Raw genomic sequence first — 21,162 nt, 5'->3', positions numbered from 1 at the left:
CAGCTCACTGATCCAGGTCCTGCCATGATGAACAGAGACTTTCGAGTGGATCATTTATTTTGATTCAGTAGCATTAAAACATTCATGTTTTCGTTTTATTTACTTTATTAACAAATGTATGTGTATTAGCAGAGTTTGCTCAAGTTAAAGAAGTTGTTAACATGAACATCTTCTGTTTATCTCTCTCGATGTGCACACGTTTATAGCATTATGTGTATGGATCGCTAATCATTTGAGTCAGTTCGGGAGTTCGTAGCGGGTTCGCGAATCATTTGAGTCAGTTCGGGAGTTCGTAGCGGGATCGCGAATCATTTGAGTCAATTTGGGAATCGCGAATCATTTGAAGAAGTTCGGGAGTTCGTAGCGGGATCGCGAATCATTTGAGTCAATTTGGGAATCGCGAATCATTTGAAGAAGTTCGGGAGTTCGTAGCGGGATGGCGAATCATTTGAGTCAGTTCGGGAGTTCGTAGCGGGATCGCGAATCATTTGAGTCAATTTGGGAATCGCGAATCATTTGAGTCAATTTGGGGATCGCGAATCATTTTAACTAATTTAGTAGCTAGTTATAATTACGTTTTCCTCGTATGTTTAGGTATGAATTGTGAACTCATATTTTTTGTTTTAATGATGTGCCTTTTAACAGTATCAAGTATATTCAAAAACTAAAATCATGCCTAAAAAGTGCACGCATCTAGGCTAATGTAAAGTTTCATGATGAAGTCATAATAGTGTAGTGATGTGTCGTTCTTGAACGATTCGTTCATTTTGAACGAATCTTTAATGTGACTCGGGAAGAACGAGTCGTCTCGGGGAGTGATTCGTTCAGTCGCGCATGCGCATTATTCTATGGGTTCTGTTCTAGTAGTAGTAATTCACCTGTCATTCAATGCAGTCTTGAGCCGGAAAGAGAATTGATTAGTTCATAGTTCGAGTCTATCGGGTTTTTGACTCGTTCCTCAATCACGTGACAGCCCAATACGTTAAACCCAATGCAGCATGAGCCGGAAAGAGAATTGATTAGTTCATAGTTCGAGTCTATCGGGTTTTTGACTCGTTCCTCAATCACGTGACAGCCCAATACGTTAAACCCAATGCAGCATGAGCCGGAAAGAGAATTGATTAGTTCATAGTTCGAGTCTATCGGGTTTTTGACTCGTTCCTCAATCACGTGACAGCCCAATACGTTAAACCCAATGCAATATGAGCCGGAAAGAGAATTGATTAGTTCATCTCATGAGTCTTCAGGTCGAGTCGTTCCTTAATCACGTGACAGACCCATACGCTAAAACCATAGACACTGACAGTAAAATAATGCAGATAATTGAATAGTTCATCTTTCGGTTCTTCGGGTTTTTCGTTCTTTTGTACTGTGTGACAACATTGGCTAGAGTAATTAGTTCATTTACAACTTTCCTTACAAAATGGGTGCGTAGTACTTATTTATTATTAGTATTATTTACTCTTACAGTAACGTGATGCATTTCTGGTTTCAAATTGTTGTTTTTAATTTCTGTCATGGTGGTACTTTTCCATAACACTGAATGTGGAAATAAAGAATTGGTTATGCTTAAAATGTTGATCTTTTTTTCTGTCTGTTTGTTTGTTTTGGTTTAGTTGTGCAGTTATTAAATCAGATTGTCTGTGTAAACCATACTTTTGTAACATATGACACTTTATAAACATTAAAAACACTGTACATACTTTTGAATAGTTGTTTATTGTTTATTACAGAAAAGCTTTGTAACAAAGAGGACAACTATTCCAAAATAAATTAAAATAATAAAAATGTAAATAATTAAATATGAAATTAAAATGAAAAGATAATAAAGCCACAGGGTCTAATAACCTTAACAAATGAACTTTAAAAGTACAATATAAAAAAAAGAAAAACTAAATATTGCACAACAAGCTATTCCCAAAATAATTTTAAACCATTTGAATAAAAAATAAATGAAAATTAAGAGATACTAAAGCTATGGAGCCTTATAACAATAACAAATTACCTTTTAAAATCACAACAACAAAAATATTGCACAACAAGCTAGTCTTTTTCTAAATAAATAAAAATAAATAAGCTTTAAAATAAATAACACACTGTGGCTATATTTTTAGGACTTGCTTTAAGGCATGTTTACATTATTAAAAAAACAACAAGCTCCCTGACCTTGGATGGGCTGAGTCTGTGAGTTCTTCTATCTGAGATAATCTGCCCAGTTTTAGAAAAAAAAAATTCAGATGGCACGGATGTGGCCACAATGCAAAGTCTTGTCTTTGTGACTTCAGAAAGGCTTGTGTATACTGGTGAACATCTCCTCCACCAGGCCAGAGGGTCTGATGTGCGGGGTAAGAGTGGCTCTGCAAGGTTGGCCATCATAGCATCTGAGGTCTTAGAAGAGGTAGCAGAAGGCCTCAAGCTTGCTACCCTCTCGTCAAAGTCTTCCCAAAACATGGCCCCTGCACTGGCAGCGCACCAGGATCTGAAACTCCTCACTCTGAGCTGGGTTAAAACTGTTAAAGCTGAAGTTATCATAACCTTAATGTCTTTAACATTTGTCTTTAACATTAATAATTCAAATTCAAAATGTTATTTGCTTTTAATGTATGTCATTATGTCCTTTTTTGAGCAATCTTCTTATACATATATTACACCAATATGTCAAGTCTGCCTAGGAAAAGCAATTATTATACCAGCAAACTCAAAATTGGAGTAAAAATGAACAAACTAGTCTATAAATACTTTTTATTGTAAGCTTGGATTATTATATTATTATATAGCCTAGTGTTTATTTACCGATAGACAGTCAAGAAGACAAATTAATCAAAATTTTATTTATAACAGGGTTTTATTTATTTATAAAATAATAACAAACCACAGATCCTCAACAAACAGTAACAAAAACACGGTGACAGAAATGTCAGAAATAGCGCATGGGGCTGTCACGTGATTAAGGAACGAGTCAAACTCGACCCGAAAGACTCATGAGATGAACTAATCAATTCTCTTTCCGGCTCACGACTGCGTTAGTTTTGCGTATGGTGCTGTCACATGATTAAGGAACGAGTCAAACTCGACCCGAAAGACTCATGAGATGAACTAATCAATTCTCTTTCCGGCTCAAGACCGCGTTAGTTTTGCGTATGGGGCTGTCACGTGATTAAGGAACGAGTCAAACTCGACCCGAAAGACTCATGAGATGAACTAATCAATTCTCTTTCCGGCTCAAGACCGCGTTAGTTTTGCGTATGGGGCTGTCACGTGATTAAGGAATGACTTAAACCCGAAGACTTCTTGTCAGATAAGAGGTGAGATGAGCTAATCACAGACTGAAGACCCAGGTAAAGAATGAGTATTTTTTTCTTTATCTCATAGCATTTTATTTTTGTATTGTTTGTAGTGTGATCAACGTTTGCGTAAGTACTAGATGTGTTGGGGAGGTAGCACTTAATATTTTAATTACATTTTGCTAAAATGAACGAAATGACTCGAAAAAAGATTCGTTCATTTTGCTGAACGAGACTCAAAAGTCCGAGTCGGTAAAATGATCCGAACTTCCCATCACTATAATAGTGCGCGTGTGCATTTTGAGTGCGTTCTTTCACTGCATTATTCGGTGTATTCAAATGCATTTATGAATGCGTGTGAATGATCATAAAATTCAAGATATGAACCCTTTATGCCAAAAGGGTTCTTCCTTGTCATTATAGAACCTTTTTAGCATAAAATGTTCTTTGGAGTTGAGTAAAGAACCCTATGGTTCTATATAGAACCCCAATGATCCCTTTCTTCTAACAGTTTGTTGTCATGTACGGTACCATATATCTATTATAACGGGAAAACATATCATTTTATCACATATGTCATTTTAATGTGATAATTATTATATCGTTTTAAATGACAACATCTCGTTTTTATAAGACATTGTTTTAAGAAGCTCAGTCAGGGCAGTGCTCTTTTGTCATCAAAGAGGAATGTATAATTGTGACTCATACAGTGTGTTGTCTAATATCGCTGTGCTCCTGAAGACTGCTTCTGTGCTGCAGGGACACAGATATCATACAGATATCACTGATGATGATCATCTAATCATATCTCCACAGTGTGAAGCAGGTGAATCTGAGCTAACTCTGTCAGGTTACTGAGTCAGATCCTGTCCATCTGTGCTCGTGTGTGTGTGTGTGTGTTTTTTACAGTAGTGCAGCATCAGTCACACGTTTAACAGACGTCAGCATCAGCACATCACACACTCCTGCGGCTGTCAAACGCTCAGTACACAACACACAACTACACAAGGTGTTTGATCAGAACTAGTGATGAGGGGCTGTAATGAGCTCTTCTTCTGATCAGAGAGAGTGAACACAGTCAGATAACATGAGAGCTGCTGGCGGAGCTCCTCGTCTGTAACTGTGTTCACATGACTCCATCACACAGGAAACCAGACACAACACACTTCCTCTTTCAGACGCTGCTACAGCGAAGCAGAAGAGTGTGTTCATCATCAGTATCATCATCATCCTCACAGACGCCGGTAAGATCAGCACTTTTACTCTTCACAAACTCTCTGAGCGCTTCATTACTGGACAGACAGGTTAGAGAAACTCTAGACCACACACACTTACTGAAGACTTTTAACATCTAGTGTGCTGGAAACGTATTGAAGATGCATTAAATGTTGTGTGGGATCTGTTACAGATGCTTTCTGCAGAGTAATGAGATCTACCACAGTATCACTGTATATATATAAATTCAATTAAAATTGTGGAGAAAAAAAAACATAAATTATTAGGCTAGATTTGACAAAAAAATACAATTTCTGTTCAACATTCACATTTATTTCAATGTTTCACTCACATACAATTATTTATTAAATGTATTCATAATTTGAGTGAAAATGCCAATTACTTACAGTAACACACTTAAAATGTGCTAAAAAAATGTTCAAAGTACTTCAATTATAAAAAATGTTAAAATATATAAACAGAGTAAAACAGACAAAAAATGCAATCTTAAATGATTCGGAATAAATTTAACAATTTACATAAACCCAATGTCAAATTAAAATTAAATGTAAAATAAAAACGACCAAAAATAAAGCTTACTAAAATAAATGTGAAAAGTGAGAACAGAAAAAAATAAAATAAATAGTGACTTAATTAGTGTGTCAATAAAACAACTAATATACTTAAACAATGTGTGTGTGTGTGTGTCTCTGTGTGTGTGTGTGTGTGTGTGTGTCTCTCTGTGTGTGTGTCTCTGTTTGTTTGCATGTGTGTGTGTGTCTCTGTGTGCGTGTGTGTGTGTGTCTCTGTGTGTGTCTGTGTGTGTGTGTCTCTGTGTGTGTGTGTGTGTGTCTCTCTGTGTGTGTCTGTGTGTGTGTGTGTGTGTGTGTCTCTGTGTGTGCGCGTGTGTGTGTGTGCGCGTGTGTGTGTGTGTGTGTGTGTGTGTGTGCGTGTGTCTCTCTCTCTGTGTGTGTGTGTGTGTGTGTGTGTGTGTGTGTGTGTGTGTGCAGGTATGATCAGGTTTGTTCTGCTTCTGCTGTGTGTGTCTCTGGTCTGTTCTGAGGTCAGTCGTCTGAATGATCAGTGGAAGGCCTGGAAATCTCAACACAACAAGACCTACAGGAACACAGTGAGTACACACACACACACACACACACACACACATGATCTCTCTCTCTCTGTCGGTCGGTGTGTTTGTGTTTGTCCCACTGAACTGAGATCAGCAGATTGTGTTTGTGATGCTTCATCTGAGCAGTTCTCTGTCGCTCGAGTGTCAGCTCATATTCCTGATTAAAACACGATCATTTAAAGCCGTCAGCGCTGAGGATTTCTCCTGGAGCACAGACACAATCAGCTCAAGTGTGCGGTGAGATGATTAAATATAACACAAGCGTGCAGGACGCTAATCTGTTCTGGGAACTGTACAGCCAGCTGTTGTGTGGTGTGCACGAACACACACGGTAATGACTATTCCATGATTCTTTCTAAATCCTCACGTAAAGCAGTGTCTGTTTGTAAAGTGCATGAGAAGCCTTTAGAAATAAACACCCAACAGATTTCCTTGAGTTCAGAAATAACACAACAGAAGAAATTCTCTCTCCAATAACAACAAATGATGATGGTTTCAGATATTAGTGACTGCAAAGTATAGATAAAGTGCAATAATAAAATCAAGATAATAAATTATAAACAAACCCTTCAGTAAAAACCTTCAGAATACAGAGAGGAATAAAACGGTAAAGTCTGGAGCATGTAAGTACTGCTAAAGTGGAGAAACAAACTCTTTAAAGATTGTGACTGAAATCTACAGATGCTAATAGATAAAGTGCAATAAAAGAAACACTTACAGTAAATGTAAGAAACAGTGGTTTGGTCTGTAGTGTCTTGTGAAAAACTGTGTTAAACCCAGCGTCTAGTTCTTTCACAGAAACACTTTCCAGCAACCAGTAACTGAGACACTGTGTGTGTGTGTGTGTGTGTGTGTGTGTGTGTGTGTGTGTTTGTGTGTGCGTGTGTGTGCGTGTGTGTGTGTGCGTGTGTGTGCGTGTGTGTGTGTGTGTGTGTGTGTGTGTGTGTGTGTGTGTGTGTGTGTGTTCTAGAGAGAGGAGCGTCACAGGAGAGGCGTTTGGGAGCAGAATCTTCTGGATATCATGAAACACAACGAGGAGACGGCTGTCGGTCTGCACTCGTACACACTGGGACTGAACCAGCTCAGCGACATGGTGCTTTAACACACACACACACACCGTCATTCCTCAGAACTCTGCCAGTATAATTACACATGTAACAAGATGATTCATGAGGAAACACCAAATATGGTCAAAGGAAGTCCCCTATTCTAAATAAATGAGCCAGTCACTGCTCTTAGAATCTCGTTACCATAGAAACATTCCAACTTCAAATATCTGCTTTTTAAATCAAGGGTGTATTTGCTGATTTGAAATAATCTCATATTGGCAGAAGTAATAATTTTAGATGAAAACTATATTTCTCATAAAACGGCAATTAAATCTAATGAAAATGTTAATTATTAAAATACAAAATTAAAAGACGTAATTTTAAAATAAATACAATAATAAACTAACATTTATTTAAATAAGTAATTTTAAACATTTATTTTAATTAAAATAAATACTTAAAAAATAAAACATTTACTTAAATTAACTGATTCATAAAAATGTCAAATAATAAAAAAACACTCAAAATAAATTATAAAATAAATAACAATATTAAATTAAATTATTTAAAATGAATTGTTTCAAAGTACAAAAAATTATAATAAAAAATATATAAATGATACATTTATGTGAGATGTAAATTGAAGTAAACTCGAGCTTAATAAAAGGAGAATAATACCTGCCAGTGTATTAAAAACAATACATTTGATATTTTTGAGCCATTAGCAGATGTGTCATGTCATTCACACCTCAGATCAGATGTGAGAAAGTGTCTTGAATTTGAGCGTGTAAAGCTTTGAAAAAGTGGCAATGAAGAAAACACACTCATTATACAGACAAATGAATATTAAAACATGAGTAAAGAGGAGAAAAAACAAACCACAGTCAGGGGCCACAAAATATAACCCAACTATAATGAAATCAAGAAATGTTTTCATTAAAGACTACTAACATCATGAACAAATCAAATATGTTTTGATAAATTAAATTATTCTTTGAAATATAAACAAATCGGCATTATACACCCTTAATTTTGATCGGTTTGACTTTTTGAACCATTTACGTTTTTCTTGATTACATTTTTTCATAGACTATGTCTTAAGTACAGGTCAGAGATCAGATGAATTGAGTTGTGTGTGTGTGTGTGTTTAGACTGCAGACGAGGTTAATCAGTTGAATGGTTTACTGGAGGAAGATTTTTCGGATCTCAACGTAACATCCCCGCCTCCATCACACCAGCCCCCCCCACCACGAGTCAACTGGACGGAGCACGGGATGGTCAGTCCTGTCCAGAACCAGGTGTGTGTGTGTGTGTGTGTGTGTGTGTGTGTGCTGTACTAAGAGTTTGAGCACAGAATTGTAATATTGTACGTAATGTTATAATATTCAGATCTTCATAAAATAGAAATATATGTTTTATTTATTATAATATCTATAATATGAATACTTGTATTAATTATAAATTAAAAATGTTTTATTATATTATTAATAATTATTATACTTAATATACACTTCATATAATATATATATATATATATATCTGTATGCATAAATATATTTGTATTTGTATTTTATTACTTTAGTAATAATATGCCTATTTTATACACATAAATCAAATGTTTTTATGTTATATAATGTGGTTTCAGGGCCCGTGTGGCTCGTGCTGGGCGTTCAGTGCCGTCGGTGCTCTGGAGGGTCAGATGAAGAGGAAAACCGGTTCTCTGGTACCGTTGAGTCCGCAGAACCTGCTGGACTGCAGTGTGAGTCTGGGGAACCGCGGCTGCAGAGGAGGATATCTGAGCAGAGCTTTTCTCTACATCATCCAGAACAAAGGCATTGACTCCAACACCTTCTACCCGTATGAACACAAGGTACTGCAGAACGTTAACACAACACCCATTGAGCATCCGTGTTCATGGTCATACTACAGTATAAATCAGTGATTCCCAAATTGAGGTGGTAAATTAATGGAAAGCTAATAATAAAAAAACAAAATCATAAATCATTTTTAAATACAACACTTACCAGAAAATAAGTAAATCATAAAAATTAAAAATTTAAATAAATATATATTTAAAAAACATGTGAAATACTCTTAAAAACATCTACATAATACAGTAATGTTGTTGTGTTATTGTTGTGAAGTGACGTTGTAGTGGCTTAGTGACATTGTAGTAACCATGTAGTGACATTGTTGTGTTGTTGCAGTGGCAAAGTAAGGGCATTGTTTTGATGTAAGTAAGTGAAGTTTATTTATAGAGCGCTTTTCATAGATACAATCAAAAAGTGCTTTACAAGGTACAACCACATCAATATGTGACGATGATGATGTAGTGGCATTGTTATGACATTGTAGTGGCTTTTTATGTGATATTGTAGTGATAACATTTTAGTGGTGGGGCTGTTGTGTCACTGTTAGGTTGTAGTGATGTTGTATTGTAGTGATATTGTTATGGTGTTGTAGTGAAATTGTTGCATTGTTGGGACGTTGCAGAGGCATTTTTGAGACATTGTATTGGCGTTGTTGTTATTTGGTGACATTGTAGTGGTGACATTTTAGTGATATTATTGATAGTGCAGTGGAGTTATAGGACACTGTAGTGACGTTGTGATAGTGCAGTGGAGTTATTGTGACACTGCAGTGACATTGTGTTAGTACAGTTGAGTTATTGTGACACTGTAGTGACGTTGTGATAGTGTAGTGGAGTTATTGTGACACTGTAGTGATGTTGTGATAGTGTAGGGAAGTTATTGTGACACTGTAGTGATGTGACAGTGTAGTGGAGTTATTGTGACACTGTAGTGACATTGTGATAGTGTAGTGGAGTTATTGTGACACTGTAGTGATGTTGTGATAGTGTAGTGGAGTTATTGTGACACTGTGGTGATGTTGTGATAGTGCAGTGGAGTTATTGTGACACTGTAGTGACGTTGTGATAGTGCAGTGGGGTTATTGTGACACTGTAGTGACGTTGTGATAGTGTAGTGGAGTTATTGTGACACTGTAGTGATGTTGTGACAGTGTAGTGGAGTTATTGTGACACTGTGGTGACGTTGTGATAGTGCAGTGGGGTTATTGTGACACTGTAGTGACGTTGTGATAGTGTAGTGGAGTTATTGTGACACTGTAGTGATGTTGTGACAGTGTAGTGGAGTTATTGTGACACTGTGGTGACGTTGTGATAGTGTAGTGGAGTTATTGTGACACTGTAGTGACGTGATAGTGCAGTGGAGTTTTTGTGACACTGTAGTGACGTGATAGTGTAGTGGAGTTGTTGTGACACTGTGGTGACGTTGTGATAGTGTAGTGGAGTTATTGTGACACTGCAGTGACATTGTGTTAGTACAGTTGAGTTATTCTGACACTAGTGATGTTGTGATAGTGCAGTGGAGTTATTGTGACACTGTAGTGACGTTGTGATAGTGCAATGGAGTTGTTGTGACACTGTAGTGATGTTGTGATAGTGTAGTGGAGTTATTGTGACACTGTAGTGATGTGACAGTGTAGTGGAGTTATTGTGACACTGTGGTGACGTTGTGATAGTGCAGTGGAGTTATTGTGACACTGTAGTGACGTTGTGATAGTGCAGTGGGGTTATTGTGACACTGTAGTGACGTTGTGATAGTGTAGTGGATTTATTGTGACACTGTAGTGATGTTGTGATAGTGTAGTGGAGTTATTTTGACACTGTAGTGATGTGACAGTGTAGTGGAGTTATTGTGACACTGTGGTGACGTTGTGATAGTGCAGTGGAGTTATTGTGACACTGTAGTGATGTTGTGATAGTGCAGTGGGGTTATTGTGACACTGTAGTGACGTTGTGATAGTGTAGTGGAGTTATTGTGACACTGTAGTGATGTTGTGATAGTGCAGTGGGGTTATTGTGACACTGTAGTGACGTTGTGATAGTGTAGTGGAGTTATTGTGACACTGTGGTGACGTTGTGATAGTGTAGTGGAGTTATTGTGACACTGTGGTGACGTTGTGATAGTGTAGTGGAGTTATTGTGACACTGTGGTGACGTTGTGATAGTGTAGTGGAGTTATTGTGACACTGTAGTGATGTGGCATTGTAGTGATGCTGTAATGGCATTGTTGTGACATTGTAGTGATGTTTTTGTGACATTTTAGTGATTTTTATGACATTGTAGTGGCATTGTGATGTAGTGATGTTGCATTGTAGTGATGCTGGAGTGCCACTGTTGTTACATTGTAATGGCATTGTTGTGTGATGTTCTTGTTGTGTCAGTATACTGATGTTTTGGTTTTTAGTTACATTTTAGTTACAGTGACATTGTTGTAATGTAGTATTGTTGCTGTGACATTATTGTAATGTTTTTGTAATGTTGCTGTGATATTGTTGTAATGTTGTGTTGAATTTTGCAGCAAGGTTTGTGTCGATACTCTGTGACGGGAAGAGCTGGATATTGCACGGGTTTCCGTATTCTTCCGCGTCACAATGAGGTGGCACTGCAGTACGCCATTGCTAATATCGGACCTGTGTCTGTCGGTATCAACGCCAAACTTGCTTCCTTCCACAAATACAGAGGCGGTGAGACATAAAATATAGCACAAACACCTATCTGCTTTCTGTCAACAAACCAGCACATACATTTATTGTAAATGAATAATGTGTGTGTTCAGGAATCTACAGCGATCCGAAGTGCAGCTCTGGACTGATCAATCATGCGGTTCTAGTTGTGGGATATGGCTCAGAAAATGGACAAGACTTCTGGCTGGTGAAAAACAGGTTAATTTTCACTTGATAAAAAATACTATGTGACAGTTCTGACTTTTATATATATTTGAAATGAATACTTTATATTATTCATATTTTTATGAAATATAAATATATTTTACATTTGTTTTCACTTATTTTAATTGTAATTATATTTGCTATAATATATTTTATATTTATTGTCATTCTTATAATAATTATTATTTTAAATATAATTTAATGTTTTTCATGAAAATTTAAAAACACTTTTTTATACTTTCATATATGATCAGTAATTGCTTACTTATAATATGAACATTTATATAAATATACATTTATTTTACATTTTATAATATTATGTAAAATGTGTATAATTATATAATATTCATATTTATAAACACATAAATATTTTATATTCATTATAATTGTATTATATCATTAATGATTGTTTTAGCTGTACATTTCATCCTCTTATACATTTTTTATTATAACACTTTAATAATATTACTATTTTAGTTACAATATAAATATTTTATAGGCAAATACAATATTTAATATTATCATTTTTAAATATAATGTTACATTATTTTATTATAATATTCTTATTTTCATAAATATACTGTTTAATATGCGTTTATGTAATAATCAGCAAGCTTCAGTAGCTGTAAGTTGCTGTATTTCACTCTGAGCTCTAATGTCCTCTAGTGTTGAAAATCAGAAATGATGACTGATGATTTCTCTCTGTCTCAGCTGGGGAACAGCATGGGGTGAAAATGGCTTTATCCGAATGGCACGAAATAAAAACATGTGTGGAATATCCAGCTTCGCCATTTACCCCACCATCTAATCCGACCGCCTCTGATCCTTCAGTCCGAGACTCTGGAGCAGGAAAACCTCACTGAACATGCATTGACTTTCTTTAGTTTCCATCACAGCACAAACCCAGAACAAAAGCAAAGAACACACCTTTATAATTACCGTTTTCAATTGATATCATTAGAAATAAAGGTGATACTACTTTAATATTTATACTTTAGGGGGAGGAGCAATCTCATTCATGAGAGCATTTGATTGGACAAAAATATCAATACTGTCATCAATAATTATTCCAAACAAGAATATAATTAAACATCGAAATTACAGATCCATTGTATTTAATAAATTGGAATTCAAAATATAAAATAAAATAAATTAAAATATTTAAATGTAAAATTAAAATAAATACTTTTGAAATAAAAAAATAGTACAATTATTAAATAATAAAAATGTGTTAGGTCTTTAATTGAAATATTGAAATTAGAGATTGAGTGTATTGTGTGGCTAATGAAGAAAAATAAGTTTGACGTTTTATTAAAATTTGCAGCGTGGCTTTTTATTATTATTATTATTATTATTATAAATAAAATTATTTTTTAGTTTTCTGGACCAAAAAAAAAAACAAGGAAGACATTTTATATACAATTTATAATTTCTATAATGTATTTATCATTTTAATTATAACAATCATAATTTTTATAAATATGTATTATCATTCTTATATTATTATTGAGAATTATTTTATTTAAAATAAAAAAAAATGTGTCTTTAAACAATTTAAATGTTTGAATTAGTGATTGATTGATTAACATTTCCTTTCCATTCAGTAATTTAGCAAACGCTTTCATCCAAAGTGGCTTATGTGGCTCATGAAGAAACATTCGATTTATTTTGTGTTAATGTTGACTGCTGAAAGAATAAATGAAGCTTGATTCTGAATAAATGATTCAAATAAGCAGCATGGCTTTTATTGTTTGTGTTATAAAGTGTTTAATACTTCTCTAGAAGAGGATTGTAGTCAAAACTGCAGATATAAAATGCAGCACATGTGCGTTTACCAGCGTTACAGTCCTGAGTCAGATTTTACACAGTACTGCTCATCACACTGGACTCATAATTGATGTTTTGTGGCCGTGGGGTGTGGACGAGGCTCAGTAGTGTGTGGATCGGGTCGCATCAGATCGCTCACATGTGTTCTGGATGGTTCTGGAGGCAGCTGATGAACTCCTTCACCTGCCGGCCCTCGAAACAGATCTGATAGACCGAGACGAACAGAGGAAACCTGCACACACACACACACAGACGTCAGACACACACACACACTGATGAGGATGAGGATGACTGAGGATGACTCACTTGTCCACCATGCTCTTCTTCTGGAGGATCTTGTAAACCTCTGCAGACGTCTGAGGACCCTGGAGCTTCTGACCGTTCAACATCTCAGCTTCCAGCTCCACTATTGACTGATGAGAAACAGCACAGAAATCACATTCAAAGCACACAGTCTGGCTTCAGTTTCCTGAATTAGTTCATTAAGTCATTAGCTCTGATGCTGATCTGTCCAGTCCATGTGCTCCCTCTAGTGGCGGGACGCACACATGGATCCACCGCAGGTGCTACAGACCTTCTGTGAGCGGGCGAAGGCCTCGGCCACGCGGCGGTTGCGTCCTCCGTAGCAGGTGGTGATGAGGTCAGCCACGCCGCAGCTCTCCAGGAAGGTGGCCGAGATCACGGCGCTCTTACAGAAGAGTTTGGAGAAGGCCACCATCTCCATCAGCCCCAGCCGGATCACTGCAGCTTTAGTGTTATCACCGAAACCCAGACCGTCACAGAAACCTGCGCCCACCGCCACGATGTTCTGACACACACACAAACACACACACACACACACACACACACACACATTAATACACAAACACATTAACACACACACACCAGAGCAGACACTCAGCTGCAGTCAGACATTCACATGCACATCTTTAATCATAATTGACTATCTCATAATTATTATATTATATTTTTTATTTCATAGTAAATTTTTTGCATACTTATGACTAAAAATTTGACTGTTCATGTCACAATTATAACTTTTTATCTCATATCAGACATAATATATTTTTGACATAATTATAACCTTTAATCTACATTTTTACAAACATCATTTAGATTATCTCATATTTTAGATAATTTAGATTCTCTCAGAATTTTGACTTTTTGGTTATAATTATGATTTCATCTCATAATTTCGATTTGATGCCATAATTATGCTTTTTTATCTCATAGACTTATTTTGGTCATAATTAGGAGCTCTTATATCACAATTTAAACTGTTCATCTGTAATTGACTTTTCTTCTCATTATTTTGATTTTATGCAATAAATATGACATTTTATCTCATAATTAAAATTTTATTCCATAATGATTACTTTTTATCTCATAATTTTGATTGTCATAATTTGGAGTTCTTATCTCATTATCTGATAATCTAATAATTATCTCATTATCATCTCATAATTGTAACTTTTTCCTCATAATTTAGATTTTTTGTTTATGATTATGATTTTAATTATTTTTTAACACCCTAAATTTCGAATTCATGACATAATTATGTCTTTTTATCTTATTTCGATTGTCAAAATTATGCATTATCTCATAGTTTTGACTTTTTTCATGTTTAGGAGTTCTTATCTCATAATTATAACTGTTAATCTCATAATTTTGACTTTCTCTAATATTTTTGATTATCTCATAATTTCGATTTTATGCCATAATTATCATAATTTAATCTAATAGTTTTCACTTTTGTCATAATTAAAAGTTTTTGATCTCATCATTTTGACTTTTATATCATAATTTATCTTCCATGTCATATTCATGATGTCTTATCATCTCATAATTATAATTAACCAAAGCGTCCTTTGGGAATAGCACAAGTAATCTGAATGAGACCGAGCCCCTGCTCCACAGAATCGTGTGTGTACCTTCAGCGCTCCGCACAGCTCCACCGTGTCGCTCTCCTTCACCACAGTGATGCGGAAGTTCGGCGTCTGCAGAAGCTCTTTGAAGATCTTGCCATTGGATTCATTAGTGGCTCCTGAAACACACACACACACGCAGTTATAAACACAGAAGGACAAGCGCTGCAGGTTCCTCACAGGAAGTGATGTCACACACACCGATGGTGGTCTCGCAGAACTTCTCCTCGGCCACCTCGGTGGCGATGTTGGCACCCATCAGCACACTGACCTCGATCTCCAGCTTGGACCTGATGATGTCAGAGATCAGGGTCAGTCCATCCGGACCCTCATCGATGCCCTGAACACACACAAAGAGGATGGACTAAACAATACTAAGTGAAACGGTAAATGCTGTGCAGAACTTTTTTTAGGTAGATGGAATTTTTACAACAAAAACATTTTTAGACCAAAAATTTATTTTAAAATTATTATATAAAAAAAATTCAGCCATGATGAAGTAGTCTTCACTAAAAAAATAAAATAAGGAAAATACAGCTAATATTCTAAATTATGTTCTTATATTTGCATTATTTATGTAGAAACAAATTACGTATCTATTGTCTAGTACCATTAAATCCACTCAAATTCTAAAATGTTAAAGAATAAATTCATACTTTAATGAGGGAGATCCCGATGGCACCAGATTTGACGTGAGGTTTCATCTGGTCACAGATTTTCCCGATAAACTGATGAGGAATGACGAAGATCAGGAAGTCTGCTCCGTTCGTGGCCTCTGTGACGTCAGGGACCGCCACCTGGAGGAAACAGAGGAGATCTGAACCCTGATCCCACGCTCGGCCGGCGCTCTACGGCTCTTACTGATGGAAGTCAGCTCAAACACAGTGGGTTCACATGGTCTCTAGTATTTCTGAACTTTCTTCTTCGGTGTTCTACTGTATAGACATGAAAATACATTTCCCTCAGCCCGAGGCTTTTGCTGCAAAAGGGCTTTTACATTTGCAAAAAAATGAAACTTTTTATATTAAAAGCAAAGAAACAAGCCCAGGCCAGATTTAAAAAGTAACGCAAAATTAACGTAACGCATAAAAAGTAACTAAGTAACGTAATTAGTTACTTTTTAAGGAAGTAACGCAATATTGTAATGCATTACTTTCAATAGTAACAACACTGATTATAGCATTGTTTGAAGGTCTCTCATACGACTTCATCAAGTATTCCTGATTGAGTTATGACAAGGCTTTTTATCAGTTTTATTATTATGATTTTTATCTCATAATAATCTTTTTTGTATTTTTATCTTATAATTTCAACATCAACTGTTTATAACATAATTATGATTTTGACTTTTATTTCATAATTTCAACATTTTGTCAATTATGACTTTATATATCTCATAATTATGACTTTCGCTGCAGTAAGTATGACTGATCTCATAATTTCACCTTTCTGGCATCATTTCCATTTTTTTATCTCATAATTGTCCAGCTACACTGGCTTCCTGCCTGTTATTGCATACACTATAACACTTAGACATGACCCGATCTGTCCCAGCAGGTTTCTAATGTCATATCTGAATGATTGCACTGTCAGCACTGTCATGACTCCTTCAGCTTTGTCCTGGTTAATTATAGTCTGTTTATGTTCACGTTTGCTCATTTATCTTGTCCCATCATGCACTATGACTAATTCAGTGATTATTTCACTTACATATGAGTGATTATTAATCTGCTTCACGATGTTGTGTAATTTTTCGGCAGTAACATGTAGATGAGTGTAAAGGTGATCTGTGCAAAGTTCAGCACATTAATCTGTGTCTAAACCAACTGATAACCAGCTCTAACACTGTCTCAAAGATACCGCGGTATTACCTTCTGGACCTCACTAGATCACGAATCAAGGTCGTTCCAGCTGAAATATCTCAATGAATGTATGAAAATGTTCTGAACGTTCCATTGTATCATTCTGCTAACATTAGGGCAATGTTACTTTTGAATGTTCTCTGAACAATTACCTTGGAGTACCATCAAAGTACCACGGTATTATGGTCTGTTCCCATCACTGTACTATTAAGAGAAACACACACCACATTTTTGGGCAGTTTGTGTCCAGGCAGATATTTGACGTTCTCGTGTTCGGTGTTGATGATCTCGGTGAGTTTGCGTCCATCAATCATCTCCTCATAGACCCACATCTTCACCATTGGATCGAAGCGGTTCGATGCTTTCACATTGTGTCCGACGATCTTAGCGATGGCAGAACCCCTGACCAACACACACACACACACACTCACATCACTGACCAAGAAACAGAACATAATATATATATATATATATATATATATAGTGTTGGGCGTAACGCATTACAAGTAACCCGTTTTTACGTAATCAGATTACTTTTTTCAAGTAACTAGTAAAGAAATGCCTTACTTTTTAAATTTATAAGAAAATATATGAGTTATGATATACTCATATATAATAATATAATATATGTGCATACATATATGATATATATAATATATCATATACTTTTTTATTGCTGAAGAGTGTTGAACTTTCTTCTCCTGCATTCTACTGTATAGACTGTATTTAAGTCACATGTTCGAGCAAGTGTTTCACATGTACGAGCAAGTGTTTCACATGTACGAGCAAGTGTTTCACATGTACGCACAAGTGTTTCACATGTACGAGCAAGTGTTTCACATGTACGAGCAAGTGATTCACATGTACGAGCAAGTGTTTCACATGTACGAGCAAGTGATTCACATGTACGCGCAAGTGTTTCACATGTTCGAGAAAGTGATTCACATGTACGAGCAAGTGTTTCACATGTACGTGCAAGTGATTCACATGTACGAGCAAGTGTTTCACATGTACGAGCAAGTGTTTCACATGTACGAGCAAGTGTTTCACATGTACGTGCAAGTGATTCACATGTACGAGCAAGTGATTCACATGTACGAGCAAGTGTTTCACATGTACGAGCAAGTGATTCACATGTACGAGCAAGTGATTCACATGTACGAGCAAGTGTTTCACATGTACGAGCAAGTGTTTCACATGTACTTGCAAGTGATTCACATGTACGAGCAAGTGATTCACATGTACGAGCAAGTGTTTCACATGTACGAGCAAGTGATTCACATGTACGCGCAAGTGATTCACATGTACGAGCAAGTGTTTCACATGTACGCGCAAGTGATTCACATGTACGAGCAAGTATTTCACATGTACGAGCAAGTGTTTCACATGTACGCGCAAGTGATTCACATGTACGAGCAAGTGTTTCACATGTACGCGCAAGTGATTCACATGTACGAGCAAGTATTTCACATGTACGAGCAAGTGTTTCACATGTACGCACAAGTATTTCACATGTACGAGCAAGTGTTTCACATGTACGCACAAGTGTTTCACATGTACGAGCAAGTGTTTCACATGTACGAGCAAGTGATTCACATGTACGAGCAAGTGTTTCACATGTACGAGCAAGTGATTCACATGTACGCGCAAGTGTTTCACATGTTCGAGAAAGTGATTCACATGTACGAGCAAGTGTTTCACATGTACGTGCAAGTGATTCACATGTACGAGCAAGTGTTTCACATGTACGAGCAAGTGTTTCACATGTACGAGCAAGTGTTTCACATGTACGTGCAAGTGATTCACATGTACGAGCAAGTGATTCACATGTACGAGCAAGTGTTTCACATGTACGAGCAAGTGATTCACATGTACGAGCAAGTGATTCACATGTACGAGCAAGTGTTTCACATGTACGAGCAAGTGTTTCACATGTACTTGCAAGTGATTCACATGTACGAGCAAGTGATTCACATGTACGAGCAAGTGTTTCACATGTACGAGCAAGTGATTCACATGTACGCGCAAGTGATTCACATGTACGAGCAAGTGTTTCACATGTACGCGCAAGTGATTCACATGTACGAGCAAGTATTTCACATGTACGAGCAAGTGTTTCACATGTACGCGCAAGTGATTCACATGTACGAGCAAGTGTTTCACATGTACGAGCAAGTGATTCACATGTACGAGCAAGTGTTTCACATGTACGAGCAAGTGATTCACATGTACGAGCAAGTGATTCACATGTACGAGCAAGTGTTTCACATGTACGCGCAAGTGTTTCACATGTACGCGCAAGTGTTTCACATGTACGAGCAAGTGTTTCACATGTACGAGCAAGTGATTCACATGTACGAGCAAGTGATTCACATGTACGAGCAAGTGTTTCACATGTACGCGCAAGTGTTTCACATGTACGAGCAAGTGTTTCACATGTACGAGCAAGTGTTTCACATGTACGCGCAAGTGTTTCACATGTACGCGCAAGTGTTTCACATGTTCGAGCAAGTGATTCACATGTACGAGCAAGTGATTCACATGTTCGAGCAAGTGTTTCACATGTACGAGCAAGTGTTTCACATGTACGCGCAAGCGATTCACATGTTCGAGCAAGTGTTTCACATGTACGAGCAAGTGTTTCACATGTACGCGCAAGCGATTCACATGTACGCGCAAGCGTTTCACATGTACGCGCAAGTGATTCACATGTACGAGCAAGTGATTCACATGTTCGAGCAAGTGTTTCACATGTACGAGCAAGTGTTTCACATGTACGCGCAAGTGTTTCACATGTACGCGCAAGTGATTCACATGTACGCGCAAGCGTTTCACATGTACGCGCAAGCGATTCACATGTACGAGCAAGTGATTCACATGTACGCGCAACTGATTCACATGTACGAGCAAGAGATTCACATGTACGAGCAAGTGATTCACATGTACACGCAAGTGTTTCACATGTACGAGCAAGTGTTTCACATGTACGAGCAAGTGATTCACATGTACGAGCAAGTGATTCACATGTACGCGCAAATGATTCACATGTACGAGAAAGAGATTCACATGTACGCGCAAGTGATTCACATGTACGCGCAAGTAATTCACATGTACGAGCAAGTGTTTCACATGTACATTTCCTTCAAAAGGGCTTTTACATTTACCAAAAATATAACTTTTAATATTAAAAGCAAACAAGCAAGCAAGCACAGCCTAGATTTAAAAAGTAACCAAAAAGTAACATAACACATTATGTTCGATAGCAAGTGATTCACATGTACGAGCAAGTGTTTCAATGTGTTTCGCAAGTTTTCAATGCTATTGCATTTCAATGGGTTTCGTCTCAAACGGCCTCCCATAAATAACTAACTGTATGTGAGAAGCTTCTGAATCTGATTTATTTCAGTGCAGGTTTACTATGTGCGAAAAACTGTTAACATTGGATATTCTGGAAGGCTATTGTGAAAAAATACCGCGGTAAATTCTGAATATGGCATTGAAATAGTATTAAGTAAGTACCACGGTCTCACTGAGCCTAGAGTACCGTGATAACACCACAGTAGATCTAGTAAGAGCACATATACAAACACAAATGTGGAAAGTCAAGACTGACGCAGGCGAAAATGAAACTCTGTGCGCGTCTGACGTCGCGTCCACTGCGTCGCGTTGAGCGCGAGTAAACCGCGAACAGCTGCTAAAGCGCTTACTGCGTCGCGTTCACATGAGACGACACTCACCAGTTTCCTGAGCCGATAATACACACTTTCTTTCCAGGCATCGCGTTAGCTGCAGTCTAGTGACCAGTCAGAGAGAGAGTGAAGTTTGACTTCCTGACACACCTCACAAACACACACACAAAGAGAGAGAGAGAGAGAGACAGAGGGAGACACTGAGAGAGAGAGAGAGAGAGAGAGAGAGAGAGAGAGAGAGAGAGAGAGAGAGACAGAGAGAGAGAGAATGTAAGGCAGGGTTCAACAGGTCTAGATTTGTTTTTTTCCTACATTCCTGCTTTGTTTGTGTCTAATCAAGTGTGTCCTACTCCTGCTGTTAATATTAAAATAAATGGAAATAATAATGATGATTTGCATTACAATGATTGAATGCAGCTGGTATTAA

The 21,162-nt window shown here is 37.0% G+C and overlaps 2 protein-coding genes across 3 annotated transcripts; one reads left to right on the top strand and one right to left on the bottom strand.

Annotated features, from left to right (window-relative positions):
• The first annotated feature begins 4,327 nt into the window (after positions 1–4,327).
• LOC127978622 (procathepsin L) lies at positions 4,328–12,787 on the top strand. Of its 2 annotated transcripts, none has more exons than XM_052583413.1 (8): positions 4,328–4,588; positions 5,510–5,628; positions 6,599–6,721; positions 7,829–7,975; positions 8,323–8,547; positions 11,063–11,228; positions 11,321–11,426; positions 12,144–12,787. In XM_052583413.1, the coding sequence occupies exons 2-8, from the start codon at positions 5,512–5,514 to the stop codon at positions 12,238–12,240; spliced, it is 981 nt and encodes a 326-aa protein (XP_052439373.1). In that variant the 5' UTR covers positions 4,328–4,588; positions 5,510–5,511; the 3' UTR covers positions 12,241–12,787. The 2 variants fall into 2 exon arrangements, with proteins under 2 accessions (XP_052439373.1, XP_052439372.1); XM_052583412.1 differs by having other exon boundaries at positions 4,329–4,528.
• Positions 12,788–13,150: 363 nt separating this feature from the next.
• LOC127978619 (glycerol-3-phosphate dehydrogenase [NAD(+)], cytoplasmic) lies at positions 13,151–20,953 on the bottom strand. The gene is made up of 8 exons (XM_052583410.1): positions 20,784–20,953; positions 17,271–17,448; positions 15,841–15,981; positions 15,386–15,524; positions 15,191–15,303; positions 13,834–14,067; positions 13,566–13,672; positions 13,151–13,491 (listed from the first exon to the last, which is right to left on the bottom strand). The coding sequence occupies exons 1-8, from the start codon at positions 20,822–20,824 to the stop codon at positions 13,395–13,397; spliced, it is 1,050 nt and encodes a 349-aa protein (XP_052439370.1). The 5' UTR covers positions 20,825–20,953; the 3' UTR covers positions 13,151–13,394.
• Positions 20,954–21,162: the final 209 nt, after the last annotated feature.

This window comes from Carassius gibelio, chromosome B19 (assembly GCF_023724105.1).
Source record: "Carassius gibelio isolate Cgi1373 ecotype wild population from Czech Republic chromosome B19, carGib1.2-hapl.c, whole genome shotgun sequence".
NCBI lineage: Eukaryota > Metazoa > Chordata > Actinopteri > Cypriniformes > Cyprinidae > Carassius > Carassius gibelio.
This window is presented reverse-complemented; position numbering and strand designations above follow the sequence as displayed.